We start from the raw sequence: 22695 nt of genomic DNA on the forward strand, positions 1-22695 counted from the left end.
CACAGCCCTCACCTTGGAAGTACCGGTGACGACAAAGACGAATTTTACGCGCAGCTAAAGCGTGAATACGACCGTTGCCCAAAACATGATATCAAGATCGTCATCGGGGATTTTAATGCTCAGGTTGTTGGCCAGGAGGATGAATTCAAACCGACAATTGGAAGGTTCAGTGCGCACCAGCTAACCAACGAAAACGGCCTCAGACTTATTGATTTCGCCGCCTCCAAACGAATGGCCGTATTTACGTAGTACCTTTTTCCAGCACCGCCTCCCACACAAGTACACCTGGAGATCCCCGTACCAAACAGCCGGCACTTCTCGGACATCATCGATGTCAGATCCTGTCGAGGCGCCAACATCGAGTCAGATCACTATCTGATGATGGTGAAGATGCGCCCAAAACTCTCCGTAGTGAACAACACACGAAACCGGCGCCCGCCTCGGTTAAATATAGCACGACTGAAGCAACCTGAGGTCGCGGCAGACTACGCGCAATTGTTGACTGAACAAGATTTCGGGAAGCTTTGTCTGTGATTAAACTTTTAATGATTTTTGTTTTACTTTTTTCTCAGGGATTTTAAACCCAGAAGGTTTATTCATTCCGAATTTCTTTGAAACCTATACTTGGTATAGTTGAGGTATCCATATATGAAAAATGAGTCCCAAATTTTGACATTGTATCATTTTTATGATTCCTAATTTCACAAGCAGGGCGTGATAGCATAATTTGGAATAATTTGCAATAGATTTGGCTCAGGAAGGCCAATTTTGGTGGAAAGCCGGTATTAATTTTGTTGTATCATCAGCACTTTGGAAGTTCACAAGGAAACGAACCAACTAAAACTATTTAGCTTGAAACGATTTTCAACACTTCAAAGCTATTTTTGAACCAGTCATCAGGTCTTCTGATATAATCTCTAATTAATGAGGTTCTTTCAAACGATCTCGCGATACAGGTATTTTGGAAAATTTAGATTTGAAGTCTTTCTGATGAGTTTCTTGCTGCTTTTGTTACTTTTTCTAAGAACTAGAAGAACTTTCGTGCACGGGGATAGAAACGTTAAATGAACCAATAAAGTGTACCAATAATGGCCGCGCTCAACAAAATTATTTCCTCAACAGAATAGTTCAACAGTTAACTTTTTCTTACAAATGATATTTAATGGAGCTACAAACAACATGCGTTTAAAACTTTTGAGGTTCTTGAAATTTACACAAAAAATAAGATAAAGATGTTGGACAATACTGGATGTAAAGTAGCAGTTGCTATCGATCTTTCAGGTTAGATTTGTTGTGATAAACAACAAGTTTTATAAAAAAAAATTATCAATTTTAATAAACTAATGTGTTTTTGAAATAATTTATTTTCTCATAGTTCTTTCCGTTTATTGGAAAAAGTTGTATATGTAATTGATGTAAAATTCGAATCACTACCTAAACATTAATATTGAGCAAGTAACCTTTAGTAACTTAGTTTCATATACTTTCGCTGTTATGTTCAGTATTCTACTATTTATGTTCTGTAATTTTGATATTATTACAATAACTAATCGAAAGTTTACGCTTTTCAAGGTTATTCGAATCATACTTAAATTATATTTTATTGTTGGCATTTGATTACCGATACATTCTACATACTACAATTCTTTACAAATATCATTGAAGAGTTGCGATCCAGTAGACCAATTTATGATTTTGCCTTCATATTTATCCGGTAGTTTACTGATGGCATTATTTAGTTCTTCGGAACAGCTATAGCCGTCGCGAGGACAAGCGAAACCGTTCTCTTTCAGTCTCAGCATGGGACAAACATCGTTTTTGCCATCTCCTATGTAGAAAATTTTATCATATTTTATTTGAGCTTCGCTATACTGTTTGTTGAGAAAATTTTCAAGTATTTTTCCTTTACAAAGGTTTTTTGAACTTAAAGAGCACTCAGTTTGGTGGTGATAAGGAAAAAGTTCTAGCAAACCGTCTTTGTTAAAATTTGCAGGATTCGTAAAGATTGTATGTATGTAATCACTAATACCATTAAAATCGTTCCATGTTTTAATAAATTCGGAGTTAGAATCGCTAATAATGATGATGTGGAAATTATTGTTTGCCAAATTTTCAATGCATTTTTTAATTCCCTGTACTTCCGGGATGGATTTAATTGCCGAGCTGATATCAGTAGCTGTGAATTTATGCAAATGAAGTATTCTGAAAATTCGCTGCATGTAAGGAATCCATCCAGATGATCGTAAAATTCCTTTTATTTCCGGTGTGATGAGAGACTGGTCCAGTAGATTGCGAACAATGATATCCGTATTGTGTTCACATATTGTATGGTCGAAATCAAATGCGGCCAAGTTCTTCAACGAGTATTCATTTGTCGACATTGTGGGAAGTAACGTTCTGAAAAAGGAAAACATTGCTTTACAACCGTCGAGAAGAAATTCAGTTCATCAACAAACTTGTGATAAAAAGCTGCACAAATGTAAAAACAAAATAGGTTAAATGAACGCATACACAATTTTCACACTCAACAAGTGAAAGGACTTGGATAGCTCTGAAAGAGTGATATTCTGATTTCTTAATTTGCAGACAACAGCCGTTCACAAAGAAATTAATGAAATGGAAAAAAAATAGCGAAGCGCCTCAATGATTCCTTAATAGGGACAAGCCAATGTGAAGTATACAACGCACAGTTTTCACATGCACTCACTCGTTTGTTGTAGTCAGAATTTACGAACGCTTGTTATGAATTCGCTATTCTGTAGTTGATTTTCATTACTAAATTTTCTCTTACCAAATTACGACTTAAACAGTTGTATGAATCATAAACAAGACTACTGTGATAAAATGCTTCTATTGATTAGCTGGTTGATGATGTTTCAACTGGCGGCTGTTTTCCTCTGGCGGGATTTATTTAAAGAAATTGGATATCAAAACAAACCCAACACTTCGATGATTTTATATATACCGAGCTGAGCTTCCCCAATCCACAGAACAGACTGGCATTGCAAGAAATAAGTAAACATGACAAAAACAGCTGACGGACGACCCTGATTTAAACCGAACGACAAAACATGCATGAAAAAATGGTACATTTTGAAACGGAATGAATGAAGTTTTTTTTCATCCTGATGTCGATACAATCGTGAAGAGACACAAGGATCAAGGAATATTTGAATAAGGTAGTGCCGAGAGCCATATTCGATTGTTTTGTGACGTCACTAAAACGAATGTATCGAAATTTTATATGAGAATGGCAGAAATTTCAAAGAAACACATTTTAGAACGAAAATGAATTCCAACTTCATTTTGCTTATGTTGTAAGGTCTCTATATCACTGTTGTGATGTTTTTGGGTCCTTTGAAGATTGCATTATGTTTTTTTTCTTATTTTATTAATGCATGTCATCTTGAAGCTAAAAGTGCAAAAATGCAGAAAAAATAAGCTTTAAAAAAGGTCTAGCTGGTAGTTATTGAGTCATGATTTTTATCCAACCGGTTTACCATATTCAATTCTTCTGTAGAATAATTAACATCAATGATTGTTAACTCGATTTACTAAAATGCTTATATGCCAATAAATGATTGTGGTTTTGTATAAAAGTTTGTGTTTTGATTACTTTATTGTAATAAGAAGCTTTAACTGCACTGTCGGGAACATTTGCATGGAAGACTTTGAACTAATAGTTTTGCAAATTTGAGTAGGGAAAATCCACTATTTTTTTCGAACTTCGATGGTCTATGTTATATAAAATTACTCAAAAATCCACCTTTTTTGTACCGATCTTGAAGAGCAAGAATTCTTCTATGAATAACATGTTTGAAAAGTGGAAAATTTTCAGCAAATTCTTCGAATTATCAACGAAAAAGACAAAGACGACACAGTCTTTACCAATACTGGAGCAGGGCTGCCTTTTCACTACCTTCTTTAAATATTCCTTGCGCCAGGATAAGAACAATTTTCGTTTTAAGAATTCATTATTTCATTTTGACAATTTCTTATACGATTTAAAATTTATACAGGGCTTGTGATATAGCTCAGTTGGCAAATCTGTTGTCTCCTGAGCCGATGTCCGCGAGTTCGAGCCCAAGAGTAAACATCTAATACAGTTGTACTGGATAAGTTTTCCAATAACAATCCGCCTACTGCAACGTTGATTAAGTCGCGAATGACTATAAAACGACTATAATCGAAACAAATAAAATAACCGTTGGTCTATCGGAAGAGAGTTATCGATAATAAAATATAAAAATATACTTAAGTAGATCACTTAGTAGTAAAATTTTTACTGTGGTCGTTATTGACGTATAACAACATTAAATATAGAATAGTGAGGTTATCACAGTTAAGTCACTTCAGTGTTGTTATAGGCACCAACGGATCACTTCCGACCATAAGTGAAACGGAACCCCTAGATGTATAGGTCCCACGGCTTTTAACTAAAGCTCAATCACATGGTCAATCTGGTCCGATCATACATGATTGTTTGACTTTTTATTGTTATTTATGAATGATGAACCTTCTTTAATGCTCTTTTATATTTTTCAGATCATTTGGAGGTGGAGTTTTTTTTCAGATACATTAAAACAGTTAGAAAGTTAGTGTTTTCGTTTATTGGCAGTAGCAACCTAGTTACCCACGAGTTTTGCCCTAGCTGCAAGGAATATTTAAATAAGGTAGTGTCGAGAGCCATATTGGATTTTTTTTTGTGACGTCACAAAAACGAATGTATCGAACATTTATATGCGAATGATAGAAATTTCAAAGAAAATCATGTTTAAGAACGAAAATGAATTCCAATTTCATTTTGATTGTGTTGTTAGACCTCTATTTCACTATGTTATGAAATTTTCTGATCCTTTGAAGATTGCATTATGTTTTTTTCTCATTTTAATAATGAACGCAATGTCATCTTGAAGCTAAAACGTTCAAAAACGAAGATAAAATCTACTTTAAAAAGGTCTAGCAGGTAGTTATTGAGTGTGCAACTGATTGTCATGATTTTTATCCAATCGGTTTACCATATTCAATTCTTATGTAGAACAATTAACATCAATTGATTATTGTTAACTCGATTTACTAAAATGCGAATAAATAATATTGGTTTTATATAAAAGTTTGTTTTTTGATAACTTTTTTGTAATAAGGATCTTAAACTGCACTGACTTGATCATTTTCATGGAAGAATTTGAACTAATTTTAAAATTTTGCAAATTTGAGTAGGGAAAATCCACCATTTTTTCGAACTTAGATGGTCTATTTCATGCAAAAATTACTCGAAAATCCCACTTTTTTCGTACCAATCTTGAAGAGTAAGAATCCTTCTAGAATAACAGATATTAAAAGTGGAACGTTTCCAGCAAATTCTTCAAATTATCAAAGAAAAAGACAAATTTCCTAGTAAATTAACAGATTTTTCGTGATCGTGACGTCGCAGTGTGTACTAATACTAAAGCAAGGCTGCCTCGACACTACCTTCTTTAAATATTCCTTGCCCTAGCTGCTGTTATTGTGTTCGTTTATTAATTCAGAAGTTCACTAGTTTTGCCCGAGATTTGAACCTCAAGCAGGCGGTTGCACCCCGTAAAAGTTGTCAGTGTTGGGGGTAAACATAAGTGTGAGTATAGCAACCATATATTTGCATCGTCCCGGGTAACGATTCTGTTTGTTTATTCAGAAAAAGTTTTGCCCCGCGCTTGTGGAGAAGACGAAAACGGCATTAGAAAGGAGTAGGTTAACATATGTAAATACCATTCTCCTCCCCAATGCACCAGTGGATGTGTATTTGCGGTTTATGAATTACGAGGGCTTATTTTAAATCTAGCTTTTTACAATCACTGGGGGCTAATTGGATGGAAATGATATTTTGAGGTTTTATAGGTTTGTGAAAACGAATCTGTCTCCTGTGTTGTTTTGATAGTATTATCGTTCAAAGCAAATAGCCTTGATTATTTTTAAATCTCATTCAAAAGTAGGCATTCAACTAGAAAGAAGTAGGCTTTGCTGCGGTGATGACGGGTGTGTTTTTCTCAGCAGCAAAATTAAAAATAGAGAAAATATTCGAAAATTAACGTTAAAAGTGAAGTGAATCGAATTGTGTGGAATATGGCCGGAAGACCTTTCCGGAGAAGCTTAATTCAAAATCATGGCAGATTCGGCAGCAGTTAATCGCTTGCAAGTTTCCTCTGGATGTATCCCAGTCCCATTTTGCGCAGTAATGGTCGTTTTATGGTGAGATCTGTCCATTTAATTTAGGTTAATTTCGAAGAAGTTTTGTAAGTTTAAACTTCATCACCTTTCCTTATGCATCAATCATATCTGCCAAGTAGGATTTTCCAACAAAACTAATAATCTTTCCCTTTCCTGTCTGAAACAGCATCTTTATATGTAGGGTCGTATGAGTTATCTGCACCTGAAAAGTTCATTAAGCTGTTCAGACTATCCCTATATGATTACATTGACTTGCCACGGTGTGCATTGTGGTACCACACTGATTCTTAATAACAACACTTGAAATGAGTATTGAATCCAGGTACAAGGTTCTTAGATACACTAGGTTCTCCGACTTTCACAGTAAGTAGGCGAGAAGTGAGCGGGGCTCTCAATGAGTTTGTTTATTTTTTGCTCAGCTTTTCTGGGGTTTGTTGGTAAACAAACTTCATGAGTTCCGTATAGTTGCATAGCCTACATAGCCAAAATGGCTGAATCGGGAATTCGTTATTCGGGAACACCTCCTGAATATATACCCACCTTGTCCAGGTACTCATTTTGGCATCTTGTGTTGGCCTGATTATTAGTTGTACCTCGTGTATCAGCCAATGCTAGATGTGTGTAGTCACCCTATGCTATGCTTCAAAAGTAGGCATTCAACTATGTGAGGCAAGTAGGGTAGGGCGATGCTCAAACGGTAAGATAGTCTCTTATACCCATATTTTGGTAAATTTGCATGATTCTGTGATGTTGTGATAGGAATAATGTTGCTTATTTCTACTATTATTATGTATTATTATGAGTTTGAACTAGACTTCTTTTTAGATATTGATAGATGACATGAACTAAAATCCTGTTTCTTCTTTTTTTTCTGTTTTCTTTTCATGTATCGTGGTATGCACTACCGACTAATCATTTGGTCCAATGATGACCGTCGAGTTTGGAAGAACTCGAATAACCTCCAAGCCATCCCCTAACATCATAGGACCCAGACGTTGGCTCTCGCATGATGTGATTGTCAGCCCAAGGATCCAACTAAAAATCAACAGCTGAATATGGGGCCTTATTCTGCGACGCGAATGAAGTGACTCGGAGTCACATTAGTCGTAGTCACGTGACTCTAGTCGGGGTATTCCGAGAGGCGACTCACTCACGGTGACTAGTTCATTGCCTCGGTGGCTTGATGTTCATTTTGACGTTCCAGAGGCAATGAACCAGTTTCATCGGGTTCACCATGCGAACTGTCAAGCATGTAAGGAACATTCAAAGCAGGTAGTGTGATATTCAATTTCGTGGATGACGTCACAATCATGAAGAATTTGAAAATAATGCATTTAATTTTTATGTAACCAAACCAAATGTAAGTCTTAAAAAATCATACCAATCTTTTTCGAATATGCTGTAAATCCATAAGCAGAATTCAAATCGTCTTTCGTTGTAGTTCATGTTAAGAATTGAGATTTGTATTCTGGTACAAGATAAAATTTCAGGTTTAGTTAAAAAATTTAAAATCTTAAAGTTAAATAGTTGAAGAATTCCAAAATTCAAATTTAGATTGAAACCTGAAATCTTAAATTTAGTTTTTTATAAACGATTGTCAGATAAATTTAATTTTTCGGTAAAAAAAATCATATTGATTCAAAACCCAGAAATTAAAAAAATAAACATAATTGAGAATTTTTTTTCTTATATGATTCATTTGGTTGGCCGTCAGCACAACTAAAGGCTATTTAGGCCGTAAATATTTCAGATTAAAAATAAGACAAATACATTCATAAATTCAAAGATAAAATTCTGATTTAAAAAACTCAAATTCAAAATTTCATTTAATATTCATCTACAAACCTCTGATCAATTTTAAATGATACGATTGAAGTTCATGTTAATTAAAAATATAAATCTATTATTAATACATATTTATATTTCAAAATTTCAACTAATAACAATAGATTATAAGTTGAAAAATCTAACTAACATATTATTGATAGAGATTCATAATTCGGAATTGATGATTTCAGAATACATTTCAAGCTAGGATTAAGGAATTTGAAATTTCAGATTCATTTATTTATTTATTTTTTAAGTTATTTATCTCTCAATAATTACGGATCCAATGACCGAGAAGGTTGAATACAAACTTTCAAGCTTATCTATCAAATTACTAGAATATAAAGATTATTTTATCATCAAATATTTAAAAATAAAAACAAAAAACGGTCTTTTTAAATTTTGTCATTTCTAAATAAATTTAAAATTCCTGCGATTGAAATTAGTTTAATAAATCACGGATTTAATGGCTAGAGAATTTCAAATTTCTCAAATCATATTCACGGTAAAACCGCAATCGAGGAATCGGCATAAAAACATTTCTAGTAGGTTTTAAACAACAATACCAGTTGGATTTTCATTTATGTAACCAAACCCAATGTAGGACTTAAACCCAAGTAACATTTTTAGTTTTATAAAAATCTGCAAGCTAGCTATGAAACATTGTTATAAAACAACGTTAAGTTTTATTAACCGCATTAAAACATCTATAAAGCACTTATCAGTGTAAAAAGGCCCACCTACAGGAGGTTCTGAAGAACATATTTCAAGTACCTTATACAACCCTCTGCGGGTTTCGTCGAGAGCTGTCAAAATTTAGTTTGAGTGAATATTTTTCTGCGTGTTTATTTTCCGGACAGGTTTTAAAATTGAATTGAAAAAGAATTGAAAAAATATTCTGTTCAACGAAGATGCTTCCATTTTGATCACGAATCAAAATACACGAAAAGTTACATATCAACCTAAATGAGAAAGTATAATCTTTTTCTCAATTCACCTACATAAATTTGATGCGCTTAAAATTTTATCGATTGATATTTCGAAAAACATGTAGAAAATACGTGCCCCAGTATAGTTTTGCGAAATAAAAGATTTAAATACTCAAATATTTACCTATAAACATCCAAAAATATATTTTTAACTCGGTATAGACACCCATGTTGTGTGTGTATCTGTATTATATACCATATTTGAAAGAAAAACGTGGTTATTGCAGTATGTTATAGAAAATAACGCTTCATGTTATAAAATTTCAAGCGGTTGTTTTTCATAACATTTTATCATAAAATGGCGTTCTATCCCCAACACCTATTCGACTAACAAAAACTATATTTATTATACCATTTGCCCTGAGAAATGCTTTAATAGGAATTGTTTTTCTTGGATTTCAGTTTTTTTTCTTAAACAACCTTTTAAACCTTTCACTTAAAAATAATTTTTCTTTTTTAAATTCATTATTCCATCAACAAAATAAAATACCAGGATTTGATTCACGTTTTATTGTTATTCATTTTTAAAGACACTAATTGAACACCATTTAATCCGGATTCAACCGTAGAATGTAGGTGCTCTTCCGGTTCCAGCTGAGCAGCACCTCCATCAATCTCCGGGTGTGTTGCTCAGTAAAAAACATCCTTCGGTACACTTTTATAGCCACAGCATTGCAGCTCTAAGAGCCAAAACGACGGTTCGTCCCCCGTCCGGTGCACACATTCCGCAACAGCTACGCAGCACAACAAGTAGTACAGGTGGTTCTCCGTCCGTTGCTCGAGAAAACAACCATCCTCCGGTACCAGCTTATCAATCTGGAACTCCAGGACATTGTGTGAATGGTATTACGGACGGCCAGGCAATCTGTTCCAGGTTTCCGAATATTACCTACAAAAGTATAAAAAAATACAATATACAATATACGGATTATCGAAGAATGAGAAAAATTTACCTTTTATTGTCGATTGATGAAAAAAATGTTTCGTTACCTCAGAAACATTGTTTACATTTTGATTCTTCTTTTTTGTTTTAGTTTACACTTCGAAAAATTTTGACATTCAAGTGTCGGTTTTATATACACGCTAACTTTTGGCTACCCCTTAACGAATACTTTTGACCCGTTATTCGATAAGACTGGGAGAACTCCTTTTTACGGATAAAGTCGCTTTACCCTTTAAGGGGTACTCAGCCTGATAACGCTTCAGCGGATAAAAATTACCCCTTATTCCAAATGCTTGTAGCGGATCAAAATTACCCCTTATTTGAAAGGCTATTGTATAGAGAATTTAAAGGAGCTACTTATGGAAAATGTTTGCCGGAAAATAAATCACAACAAAATATCATATGTTTCACAATAAATATATTTATATAATATCAAATTATTTGAAAATTTAAATTTACCCTCCATCGCGGATCGACCTTAAAACAACGGCTTCAAACAACAGCTTATTTTCATCATCTTGAACTGCGCAGCGCTGAAATAATAAGATGAATGCATTATAATTTCAGAAAGGAAACAATACAAATATTTTATCAATCAAATACTTACAATCTTTCTAATCGCTGCCAATTCACCGGACAAATAACAGCGTTATGAATGTAACAACATCTGAAATTACCACTTTGAAGTGGACTCGAGCTTTTCGAAATAAGGGGTAATATTGACCCGAAATAATGACCCGTTATTTGACAGATCGTGGAGGTTCTCAATAACGGGTCAATTTTACGCCTTTAAGGGGTAGCCAAAAGTTAGCGTGTATAGCACGGTTTTGAAATTGCTTTATAGCGGCTTTCAAAACCGCTATATACACGGAGGATAAAATATTCATTAAAATTGATTGAAATTTTCTAAAAAGGTTTTATAATCGTCGTGTAGATAGCCTGCAGTTAGTTTTTGTAATGGTCTTGTTGAAATACGCTTCACAGCCATCAAGACTTTTGCAATTTCGTTATAAAACTTTGTCGTTTTGCTATAAAACCATCAGGAGTTTAAAATGTTGCTTGGGAAATAAATCAAAACAAGTCAGAGATGAATGAACTTTTAAGTTTAAAGTCTCTCTAATCAAACAATCAATCAAATCAAAACAATCTTCTTCGAACAAGCTGTAAATTTCTAAGAAAAATTAAAATTGTCTTTCGTTCCAGTTCTGGTTGAGATAAAAAGATCAAATACAGATTGAAAACTTAAATCTAAAATTTCATTCTATATTAACAATAATCAGATAAACTTTTATTTTTCGATTTGACTTACTGTAATTTTATTTTATTTCTTTATTTTATTTCTGAAACCAGGATGCTAGGTAACATTTGAAATTTTCAAAAACCAGGATATCTGGGTAAAATTTGCATGTGATGAAGAAATTTTCAAATTACAATAAACTTTTGGTCGTTTTAACACCTTTCATCTTCTTCTAATAATTTATCAGTATAAAATCTTGAATTCTTGAAATATTCTTCTTTAAAGAATGTAACATTCACCGATATAGCCGTTCAAATAAATATATTTAGATACTTTCTTAAGGGATGAATCGTCTGAATGAAAATCATAGAAGAAGAAGATGCTACATTTTTTTAAAATTGTGATTAAATAAATAAGGCACACTTTTTCAAACTTCCAATACATATGTTGAAACGAATATTGCGTACCTCAAAAATCAATTGCCCTTTAAGGAATAAAAGTTCATTGAAGTTCATCTGAAATAAATTTTGCCCAACGGGCGTATATACCCAGGTAATGCAAATCTAATTGATTCCAGGCACAATTTTTCAAAGATTTCTAATAAAAAAGAGTTTTGATTTGTTTCCTAAGCTATTTTTTGTGATTGTATTCAGCTCAAGCTGTAGTAAATGCTCTTTTCAGCATAAAAAGTAACGATTATTTCTCTGTCTAAATTTATTCGTAAAATATGCATCACCTACCATTAAATTTCTTTGATTTTTGCTACTGTGTTCATCCACAAGCTACAAAATGAATCATCTGAGCTGTCAAAAGATATTTTCGAAAAGAAAATAATGGGCCCGGAAAAAGGTAATTTTTTCAAATTATATTTTTATTTAAACTAAATTTATTACAGACCTTTCCACTCTTTTTCCATTTCAGCTATATTGTAGAAGATGCAATGGGTTGGTGTTTATCCCGGTCTTAAGAAAGAAAGGTAGTTTTACCCAATTAAATTTCATTAATAATTATTACATGTTAAATTTATTCCAGATTCCAGATTTGCTGCTGTTCTCTAGACATTTCTCCTCAACTATTTAATTGTTGGAATTGGAATAGAACGAGAAATCCGTGGATGCTGAACCAACCATGGCCAAAAAGGCAGTGAAAATGTACTTGTGAACACCAAAAGAAAATCGAACGGGAAGTTACCCAAACCCAAGAAAAGAATAAAAACACAGAAAAATGAGAAAAACGGAATTTTTAATCCTTCTATTTTGAAACATCAACAAAATTTGTGTATAATTTACGTAGCTCAGCCTCTTGGCAAGGCTCTAATTTGATAACTATCATGCTGGGTTTCGCGCATTTGATTGTTTCGGGTAGCGAAAAGCTTTTCTCCATAACAGCCGGCGGGGGTGGAAGTCCAGCTATGAGAGTTCAAGTGGTTCAAGTTTTTTTTGTACTATTTAAAAATTTACCCAAGAATATGAAGCAGATATTCAAAGAAATTCAAAAGATGTTGGTTATGTTTTCAAATTTGGTCCTTTTTCACACTAATTTTGTGGCAATAAAAACCTCCTCTCGATTTTCTTAGAATTCAGCAACTTTCCTTCTTGATTCTTACCGAGTCACCTGCGTAATAGGTTACGACTTCAAAAGTTATTGGCACCGACTTGAGTCACGCCATTCGCCTCTGAGAATACGGTGACAGTTAAAAAAAGTTCATTCAAGTCACCTAAAGTTCATTGAAGTCACGGCATTCGCCTGCTAGAATACGGTGACTCTAAAAAACCAAGTCACTTCACGTCACTCGCCTCGCAGAATAAGCCCCATGGTGTCCCGTAAATTGGTGAGATCTTTCCTTTTTATTCTTCATATTTTGAATGCGCCCATCAACCGTAGTATATAGATGCTTGGGAAGTATGTAGAGGCCATAGTCTCCAACCCTTCCATGTCCTTTCTCAAACTGGTGTTATGAGGGGTTAGTTTATTATTTTGAACTGCATTCTGTCCATATTCAGCCGAAGTGGGTATAATGCAGTGCATGATGGTCTAACTAACGTCTCATGATCGCTTTCTATTCTACGCTGCCTACTCTAAACTTTAAATTTTCTTCTTCAAACTATTCTAATTTTCATTTCAAGCGTCAAGTCAAGCTCCCCGTGCTATTTAAACGCAAAAAAAAAAGAAAAAAAAACAAGTAGTTTACTTAGTAGTAACATTTCCATCTACAAAGAGGTGGCGTCAGCATTGCAACACGTCGAAAAAATAGGACAACCGGGGGTTAGTTGATAACATCTCAGCCACAGGTCATAAAATCTTATTTCTGTCATAGCAAAAAAGGTGGTTCAAATTATGCATCATAGATTGCTCAAAAATTAAAGTCGAATCATTTCTTTATTGGACGCTATATCTCAAAAACAACTTGACATAACATCACAAAAATTGGCATATATTCATATTACATTACCAGGTAATTTTGCTGAAAATTTCATCATCCGTGCATTCAAAAGCTATTCACAAAACAAAGTATTGCATTTTTTTTTTTCGAATACACTCCTTATAAGGAAAATCCACCGTTTTCCTGAATCCTGTTTAAATAAACAGCACTGCAATAGATAACTCATTTTTTTCAATTTGGCGTTCAGATCGGTCTGGATGAATCTCTACCATATAAGTCATTTTCATATGAGTTATGCGAATGACTGACACTGATTAGAAGAAAATAATTCAATTTTCGAATAGAATATACTCATTAACTAAATAATGAACTCTAAGCGTGTAAGCTGTACAGTTACCCTGTTACGTTACGCCTACTCATCTAGGTATATTTCCCAATCTTCAACATATCCGTTTTGCGAGTTTCGCCCTTTTACAGAAACGCGTTAGCATTGATTGTTTATTTAACCTACTCTGTATCGCAGCATTATTCACATTATTTCTAAAATCGCCAGTGAACAACATTACAACAATCCGTTCAGTGTATGATGATGTGTTGAGAATCTAGTCAAATTATGGCCCTTATTCTGCGCCGCGCGTGACGTGATGATTGTCACCTCACCTCGGAGTCACCGTGAGATTTGTCACCTTATTCCCGTTGTCGATGTGGGTAAAGTGACAGAGATTCATTCGTAGGTGAGTGACTGAGTGAGCTCATGTGTCAAATTAGCTCGGTTTGTTTTGTTTTGCTCGCGTTTCCGAATTTTAAAATTAGTTTTTTAATCAACAACTGCGAATTTCGGTTCGGAAAAGACCACAATCCAATTTTATGGTGTTAGCAAGTCGTCCAGGCCGGATTTGGAGCCGAAATTTGCAGCGGATGAGCCGGTAAGCTGACTGATTGGAGCAAAAAAACTAACCGCAAATCAAATGCCCAAGCCGGCGGATGTGTCCACCAACCAGCCATCATAAAACCCTTAAAACAGATTTAATTTAGCTTATCCAAGTAAGTAAGATATGTGTTTTTAAGGCAGATTCTTTAAGTATCTAAATGTGGTTTTCTCCTGTTTTTTTTAGTAAGTTATTTAGTGCCTGACTAGCTACAGCTGAAGAAAAACGTCACGCTGCTGGGGAGACCTATTAATTTAACCGTTTTTAGGGTTTAGAAGATCATTTGAAAAATATAAACTTATTCAATTAAAAACTTACTCCTCACTTGTTTTATTACTCAACTTTAGTTTTTCATTTTAAGGTTCAATTTTGGATTTTTGTTAAGAACTCGATCAGATTAAAAAGGAAATCTCCCTAGTTTTTTATCATCTCTCAAAGATTTTTTTTTCTAAAACTTAAAATATCATACATTAGTATAATTTAATATTCAGAGACTAACCATTCCACTTTACATACATTTTCGATTAAATTTCTATCTCGTCACCACCTCAAAAGGTACCGACAATTGTCACCTAAAATCGTCACCCGAATGCGACGATTCTCACCCACGGTGACTACGAGAATAGGGTAAGAACTCACAAAGTTCATCCGAAGTGACGTTCCTCACCTAAACCGACTGCTGGAATAGAGTGACTTGGGTGACTCTACTATCGTCACGTCACTCGAGGCGCAGAATAAGGGCCTATGTGTACATGGCAATTGTGATACAGAAACACAATGGAATTTTCAACATAAAGCTGACCATTATTTCAATTCGTACATTGTAGATTGTTCTTTAGCCTTGAATCTGTTCATAGCTGTAGCCTAAACTCGGTATCAATTCTGTAAATACATGCTCAGCTGACAGTGCGAGAGACGAGATTAGATGAGTTGACCACCGACATAAAGTCAGACTCGTACCGCGTTGTTATCATCTTCAGTTTTTTTTTTGTTTTGGTTTCTAATAAATGATCAGTGTTTTTATGCGAATTTGCTTGGTATCGCGCTATCGATGTAAAATTGTGCCGATAGTAAGACATAACTGCACCAAGATGAGTGACAAATCGAGCACATTACTGAATTCATCAGATAATTGGTTCAACAAGTATGTAAACGTGTTTTTTTTTCATTTCGCAGAGCTTCTCAGATAAGGACTTTTCTATTAACTCTTTATCAAATAGGTATGCAGCGGTAGAAGATGCTCCATCTGGAATTTTCAAAGGTCTGTCGGATCGATTTAATGGCATTACGGTTGATTCAAACCAGGAAACGTGTGTTCTCAATGAGTTCGAATCAAAACTCAACAGTAAGTTAAAACTCTGTTTTTCTTCATAATTAATATACCTGCATCTGTATCTACGGGAATGTCATCATCATACTTGTTTTATTATTTTTTTTACAGAATCCCTACAGCATTGGGTGGACAGCAAAAAGCGTGGAATATGGTTTAAAGTTCATTTGAATTCTAGTCATTGGATCCCAGAGCTAGTCAAAGTACGTACATATTTAAGAAAAAATATGTTTATATAATCAACTGAACTTTTCTCTCTGTTCCCCATTTAAAATCCAGAAGCTTATACAGAACTGGGCGAATAACTTTATCATCATACATTGGAATGGCAGCGAAAAGGGTTATTTCAATTTTTTTTTTAATTTAGTCATGTTATTGACACATGCGGCGAGAGAAAACTCTAAATAGGAGAATTGAATAGGAGTGAAGAATAGATGGATAGCTAAGCAACAGATGTGTTTTCTAGGATCAAGTTTGATAAGACGTGAAGATCGTAAGTCTTATGGCAGATTTTTTAGAAAGCATTTTTGTGTTGAAACGCCTTTGCCGCAACACCAGCTCTACTGTGTATAGAAAACGTGATCAACATTTCGATACCGCATTCGTATGCACAGCAGGCCATGCAGATGGGTTGTGTATTGTGAGTAAGTACACAATTTGGCAAAAACGTAGCAACACACCGACTTACATGTGCTTTCATAAATGCGTAACCGATTCTAGCGATTATTGCAATTTTCGGGCGAAGTAGTTTTCATCACCTCTAAAACTTTATCTTAGAAAGCAATATTCCGAAATCAATCATTTTCGATTAGCCATGCTTTACTGCATTCAGAGCTAAAAAATCGAAGCAGTCAATTTTTCCTTCTCCAACCAAATCGTGTAAACAATCATGCATGACAACGACGCTTCTATATTTGAAACATTTCCGCAAAACATGATATGGTAAAGAAGGACGCAGACTATCATCAACGGACGTCTCCATCCGCTGTTTCGAAGCTGCGCTGCTGCCATCTGGGATAGTACGATGTTGCGTGAGCAACATTCCGGGTGAACAATATATTATAGACGACTTGACAATGCTTCGAGTTAAGTTTTGATAAATTGAAATGATTATTAAAAAAAACACTCCTTTGAAAATTTTAAGTTTGTTTTCAATTAAATTAGAATGAATTAGTCTGGCAGAAGAGTCAATTCTATCTGATAGTTCCATTTTAAAATAGTCAGTCGGTCAGAAAAAACTAACATGTAAATCAATCTTTTTGTCCATTTTCTAAACTTTTTAATTTTTTTCCAATTATCTATATTTTTATATTATATCTTTATATTAAACTTTATGCGCTTCTCGCTGGTCTGTGTGCATGAACGAATTTTTCGTTGTAACCTCAAACTATAATTATTGGATTTGGTATAGTTGTTACATTTGGGCTTATTCTACGACGCGAGTGACGTGACTTATGAAATTTCATATCATTTTTCTGGCTTAAATAGGCTCTTTACCTTGCAATTTTCGTTCGGATGAGCTGTTATTGGTCTTCAGAGCTCATCGATACACAAATTTCTCTTCTGAAGCTTTTTTTGGAGTCGGGACGAAGAAGTGAAATTTCGTGAGTCACGTCACTCGAGTCGCAGAATAAGCCCCATTTAATAGATATGTTATATAAAAATTTAAACTGTTTCAGTCTCATACAGTCTTAAATGTTAAACTTTTTACGGCTAATGGTTGTATAAATTTAATTTTTAATTCAATTTACCGAAAAATTCAGATCATAAGGTCCGATAAAAGTACAAAACATGATATAACCATTGAACGATGTCAATTGAATAGCATGAAAGTCAACTTAAATTGAGTAGTAATTCAAGGATATAATTTTTTTTCCATTTCAATCACCATCAAATATCCAAATCCGCCTTCCAGCTTTGAAATTATTACGCCTGATTGTATGCAGCTGCAAGGAAACCTAATAGAAAATAGCCAAAATTTAAGTTTTTTCGAATAAAAAATTCTCGCTTACCAAAAGCTGGGTCTTTCTCAAATTTTGAAGGAATGTTAATTGACTTTTTTTTTAACAAACTGCAATTGAAAATGTGCATTTGGCTTAAGTTTTCATTCAAGAATATGTGAAATACTCAGAAGGGTTTTTGAAGTAGTAAAAAATTGACCTTTTTTGTTGTCGATTTGCGATGCTTCACGGCACATACACATTTTCTCCTATAGCTCACAATAATCTCTGAACCTTCTACTTTAAATTTGTATCCATCATTTTTCAAAAATCTTAACCAAATTAGAGAAATCAATGATTTATTACAAGCTTGTATTTCCACCTGTTTGTTTACATTTTTTGCACGCACACGATCTGTCAAAAATTAGCTTCGAAATCGCGAATGGTGATTGCCTCCCTTGATCACAACTGATATGTATCAGTTCTGAGCTATGTGTAAAATTTACAATAGGTGTGTTCAACAGAACTCAATCATCAATTGAAATGGATTGACAGTTGATCAGCTGTTTTCCCAATTGACTTCGATCGATTTCTATCAGGCTGCTGAATGAACAGCCAGACACTAATACTAATGCGCTTCTCGCTAACTTTCAGCTACTCAGTTCAGAGTGACGGTTACTCAGTTGTCGCCAAAACCGCACTTACTCAGTTCTGACTAAACGGCCTTTACTCACACGCAGAAAAATAGAAATTAGTTTCAAAGGAAAGTGCCGCAAAAACAAAGGATTTTTTCCTTTGAATTTGGGACAAATAAAAATTCCTTTGATTCAAATGCATTTCCTTTTGTTTCGAAGAAATGCTTTCCTTTGAATCAAAACTTTTTCTTTGTTGCAAAAAACAAAATGCTTTTGATTCAAAAGACTTTTCGTTTAATTTTAAGAATTTATTCTTTATTTCAACGGCATTGGATTTCAATTTAAAAACATTTGTTCTTGAATTCTATTTCTTGTTCCTTAAAAATTCTAGTACTACATATGGATTTTCGTCCCATTGGAAATAAAAAGGAGACAATTATGGTTTAAAAAAAATTTATTTCTCTGTAAGTTCATGTTCACATCATCGATTTTCTCCAGGGTTAGAGTTTTGAACCGGTACATCTGTAAATAAAGAGGAGAACAAAATGTACACATGATGTTTCTACATAGCGCACATAATACAAATTTATGACAAAAATGCTTCTCTTGTTATGAAGCTCACCAAAAACTATATTTAGCAGGAAAGTACTTACTGAAGGATGTTTGTTGGCGGACAGTTCCATTCGAACAGGGTTTCGGCACCAGATGTCTCCTTGGACCGGATCCGAAGCATTTAGTTGGATAAATGATTGCCCTGAAAAAGTTTGTTAGGTTGACAGTTTATTTGAAAACAAATTGATTTTGAAAGACCTACCTAGGAGTTCACTATCGTTTGTCCTCTTAAAGCTCTCGAGACTTTCCTACGCCGTATCTCGTGATTCCGGGGTGCTGTCTGGCTGTTGCGCGGCAGTAAGATTTCGCAAAAAATAAACAGGATTGATTATCGGAAAAGCTTCTCGCCAACCCGTTCACCAAACAGAAAATAATGAAGATGTGTCGACTGTTTGACGAAAAAATACTTTGATTCAAAAGAAAATTCATCTAAATCAATTAATTTCCACATTGATTCAGAGTCAAAAAATGGGGCTTATTCTGCGAGGCGAATGACGTGAAGTGACTACGATTTTTAGAGTCACCGTATTCTAGCAGGCGAATGCCGTGACTTGAATGAACTTTAGGTGACTCGAATGAACTTTTTTTTACTGTCACCGTATTCCCAGAGGCGAATGGCGTGACTCAAGTCGGTGGCAAGTGACTTTTGCAGTCGTAACCTATTTCGCAAGTGACTCGGTAGGAAATAAAGAGAAAGCAGCTGAATTCCATAAAAAAAAGATAGTGGTTTTTTATTTTGACAAAATAAAAATGAAAAAGGACCAAATTTGAAAACTAATCATAGAGGGAAGCAATAAAAGCAGTTTTTTTTAAATTCTTTGATTTCATTTTTGTATTCTTGAGTAAATGTTTTTAAGAAATAAATACTCAAAATTGAACTCTTCGGTTGAAAAACAGAAAGGTCTTCAAGAGGGTCGTGCAGAATTATAGATTTTAATTTTATTCAAATAATTCCTTCAATTTTATTGTTTTATTTCTCCCCAGTAGAATGATTTTACAGCCATTATTGAAGGGAGCATGCACACACATAGGAAAGCGATTTCGGATACAATTTTACAAAATTATATTTTTTTAAATACTTTATTAATATAAATTTAACGAACTTACATTTCCTTGCTGTTCTTCATTTTCCACAAAGCATTTCCTTGTTGGCTTCTCCACTGTGTTTCTCGATACCAGCACGATTCGAGTCGGGAGAGTTTGATGCGGCCTGGAGTGCTGACAAAAGCACCAGTTCATGTTATTCCGGTGGTCCGGAGTGCCGCTTGGTCTGAGGAAGACCACACTGTTGCGCTCGCAGACCAAACGACCAAACCGCGCTGACAATCACCTTCTAGCCTGTTGGAAGTTCCTACTTGGAATCCAGTCGCATCTAATGAAGTAGAGTTGATTCGGAATTATAGTTCCGTCCGTCCGTACAGTCGTTGATGGAAACTTACCTTTTTCTATTTGGCTAGAATTTTTTTTCCGATGTATTCCGGTGCTGGCTCCGGAGGCAGGAGTCAAATTGGTGGTCATATTCCCCGTACGGCTCCAGGAACTCGACGCGAAAACGCGGATAGATTTGAAGCGCTAATTTAAATGTTATTGTTTGTTTTGTTCTTCCTCTTGTTTTCCTTACGTTTGATTCATCGAAAATGAATATGGCGGAAAATACCAATGCAATGTAAAGGGAGGTGAAGCATATATTTTTTGTTAAAAATTAGTTTGAACCTAAACATACAAAAAATCAACTTTTTTGCTGATAGGAGTGTTATAGCTCATTGTAAACACAAAATTAAAATATTCAGCATAAAATTTACACTTAAAATTTTAAAACTAGAGTGAAAAATTTTGCATGAAAATAATTTGATTTACATCACCTTAGAATGTACGTAAGTTGGGCGAAAGTCATTTCGAATGAACTTCAACGAACTGTTTTTTTTAGGTTGGACATTTTTGGTTTTGCATATGTATTAGTACATGGACTGAAAATTAATAACTTTAAAAAAATATTAGTGTGTATATAACTATGTTCATATATGTTCAATTCTTTATTCAGTCAATTTGTAATTTAAATCCAAACTACAGGTAGAAACAATTCAAAGAAAAACATATTCCTGACATTATTCAAATATTTAAATAAAAATTTGAGATTGTTTCAAAGCTTATGATAAACATATCTTGGTTTCTGAATTTTAGATCATTTAGATTGCAACTGCCATAGGGTTTATCAGGCACAATTTTTTTTTCTATCAATGATGACATCCGATCAATATATGAAATAGATTTTTTTTAAATGTTCAACTAAAATCGTTTAATAATGGGTAACAAATGTTTTTTTTAAATTCGAGAACATATTTGAAATATAGTGATGATTAAGTATGCTACGTTTGCATTATAGAACTTTGAAAAAAGGAGCTAAAAAATTGAAACTTAACTTAAATTTTCCATAAATGATCAAAATTGACGATATCAACTGAACACAACTAGAATTGGAAAAAAAGTTGCGAATCATTGAAAAATGAATCCTTTTTATAACTTTAAAATAACATTTGAATTATTTTTCATTTGATTAATTAAATTTAATTTAATTAAATCAAGGAATATGACTAATATGGGGTATATATTATGAGGAACTTTGAAACCTGAATCTGAAAAATTATATGATAAGAAATCTGAAATTCTAGTTTGAAATATGCAGAAATCATAAAATTTGGTTTGATGATGCAAATCGATTCCGCATAAACTTATCTTAATCTAATGTTAATTTAAGGATTTTTAAAGATTTTTTTTAAATCATTCATTTTTGATTGACCGGAAAAAAAACTTTCCGAAAAGTAAACGGAAAACGAACAAAACGAAATCTTTGAAGCGCGTTTTTTTCTTTAATAACTTAACCCCTCTGCCAGAGGGCCTCTGGTTTCATGTGCCTAAGATGTAATCTGAAGTCTGTAGATCTGAATTATTAGTGGTATGAATAAGGTTTAGCAATTGCTTCGGTAGCTTTTACTTAGCTCGAAATCAATCAAAGCAAAAGTCCAAAGCATTTGCTTAGTTTGGTATGAATAAACATTTGCTTAGCGGATGTGTACTAAAGTCTTAGAACATAGCTTTTGCTTCGAAAAATAGAGCTATCCAACCAGCAGAATCTGAAGTTTTCTAAAGTAAAATGAAAGAAGACGATCAGAAAATTGAAAAGTACGGCTAAAGTAGCCTTGAAGTCGACGAAGCGGGTGGTGGGTGTAAGAACGACCAGAATTTTTTTGTTAATGCGTGCTCGTATGTTGATGTTTAAAGAAAAATGAATACATATTCGAATATTGTCAAACAAAAAATGGCCTAACTTTAATATTTATCATAAGCTCTCCCACATGTATTCGGATCGGGATAATCCGATGTACAAAAAAAATAGGCAATAGGCGCGCATTTTAATTTAGATTTTTTTTTAATCTTAGGATTATAAAAAATTATATAAAAATGAGAGATCTGTATAATGTTTTAAATTATTACAATTTGTTTCTTACTTTGAGCCAATTGGGACTTCTTCCACTATAGCCGGATTTTTTTCAATTTGAAATATTTACTAATTGATTTGTTTATTGTTATCTTAGACGAATGATTTTATACAACGACAGGAATATGAAAAAAGTTGGGTTATCACTTCGACTTTTCTTTATCCAT

The 22695-nt window shown here is 34.0% G+C and overlaps 2 protein-coding genes and 2 long non-coding RNA genes across 6 annotated transcripts in view; 2 read left to right on the forward strand and 2 right to left on the reverse strand.

The window, feature by feature from the left end:
* Nucleotides 1-1341: 1341 nt before the first annotated feature.
* On the reverse strand, nucleotides 1342-3034 carry LOC129754608 (pyridoxal phosphate phosphatase PHOSPHO2-like). Of its 3 annotated transcripts, XM_055750757.1 has the most exons (3): nucleotides 2966-2984; nucleotides 2792-2897; nucleotides 1342-2397 (listed from the first exon to the last, which is right to left on the reverse strand). In XM_055750757.1, exon 3 carries the CDS (start codon nucleotides 2379-2381, stop codon nucleotides 1638-1640), a length of 744 nt encoding a protein of 247 aa, XP_055606732.1. In that variant the 5' UTR covers nucleotides 2382-2397; nucleotides 2792-2897; nucleotides 2966-2984; the 3' UTR covers nucleotides 1342-1637. The 3 variants fall into 3 exon arrangements, with proteins under 3 accessions (XP_055606732.1, XP_055606733.1, XP_055606731.1); XM_055750758.1 differs by having other exon boundaries at nucleotides 2708-3034; XM_055750756.1 differs by lacking the exons at nucleotides 2792-2897; nucleotides 2966-2984 and adding an exon at nucleotides 2457-2629.
* Nucleotides 3035-9518: 6484 nt separating this feature from the next.
* On the reverse strand, nucleotides 9519-10064 carry LOC129750664 (uncharacterized). The gene is made up of 2 exons (XR_008738443.1): nucleotides 9977-10064; nucleotides 9519-9912 (listed from the first exon to the last, which is right to left on the reverse strand). It is a non-coding gene; the product is annotated as an uncharacterized LOC129750664 (long non-coding RNA).
* Nucleotides 10065-11840: 1776 nt separating this feature from the next.
* LOC129758347 (uncharacterized) lies at nucleotides 11841-12804 on the forward strand. The gene is made up of 3 exons (XR_008739954.1): nucleotides 11841-12052; nucleotides 12125-12179; nucleotides 12236-12804. It is a non-coding gene; the product is annotated as an uncharacterized LOC129758347 (long non-coding RNA).
* Nucleotides 12805-15263: 2459 nt separating this feature from the next.
* LOC129758312 (uncharacterized) overlaps nucleotides 15264-22695 on the forward strand; it is a 32363-nt gene continuing 24931 nt past the window's right edge. Inside the window, exons 1-3 of the mRNA XM_055755796.1 lie at nucleotides 15264-15659; nucleotides 15736-15860; nucleotides 15957-16048. Coding sequence (XP_055611771.1) covers nucleotides 15523-15659; nucleotides 15736-15860; nucleotides 15957-16048 — 354 coding nt within the window. The 5' untranslated portion in view covers nucleotides 15264-15522. The remainder of the gene's footprint in view (nucleotides 15660-15735; nucleotides 15861-15956; nucleotides 16049-22695) is intronic.

This window comes from Uranotaenia lowii, chromosome 3, assembly GCF_029784155.1.
Source record: "Uranotaenia lowii strain MFRU-FL chromosome 3, ASM2978415v1, whole genome shotgun sequence".
NCBI lineage: Eukaryota > Metazoa > Arthropoda > Insecta > Diptera > Culicidae > Uranotaenia > Uranotaenia lowii.

Coding starts and splice junctions, on each gene's coding strand:
- LOC129754608 (XM_055750756.1), bottom strand. CDS start 2,509: ATGCGTTCATTTAACCTATTTTGTTTTTACATTTGTGCAGCTTTTTAT. Junction 2,398..2,456: donor TGTGCAGCTTTTTATCACAA/GTTTGTTGATGA, acceptor TTCCTTTTTCAG/AACGTTACTTCCCACAATGT.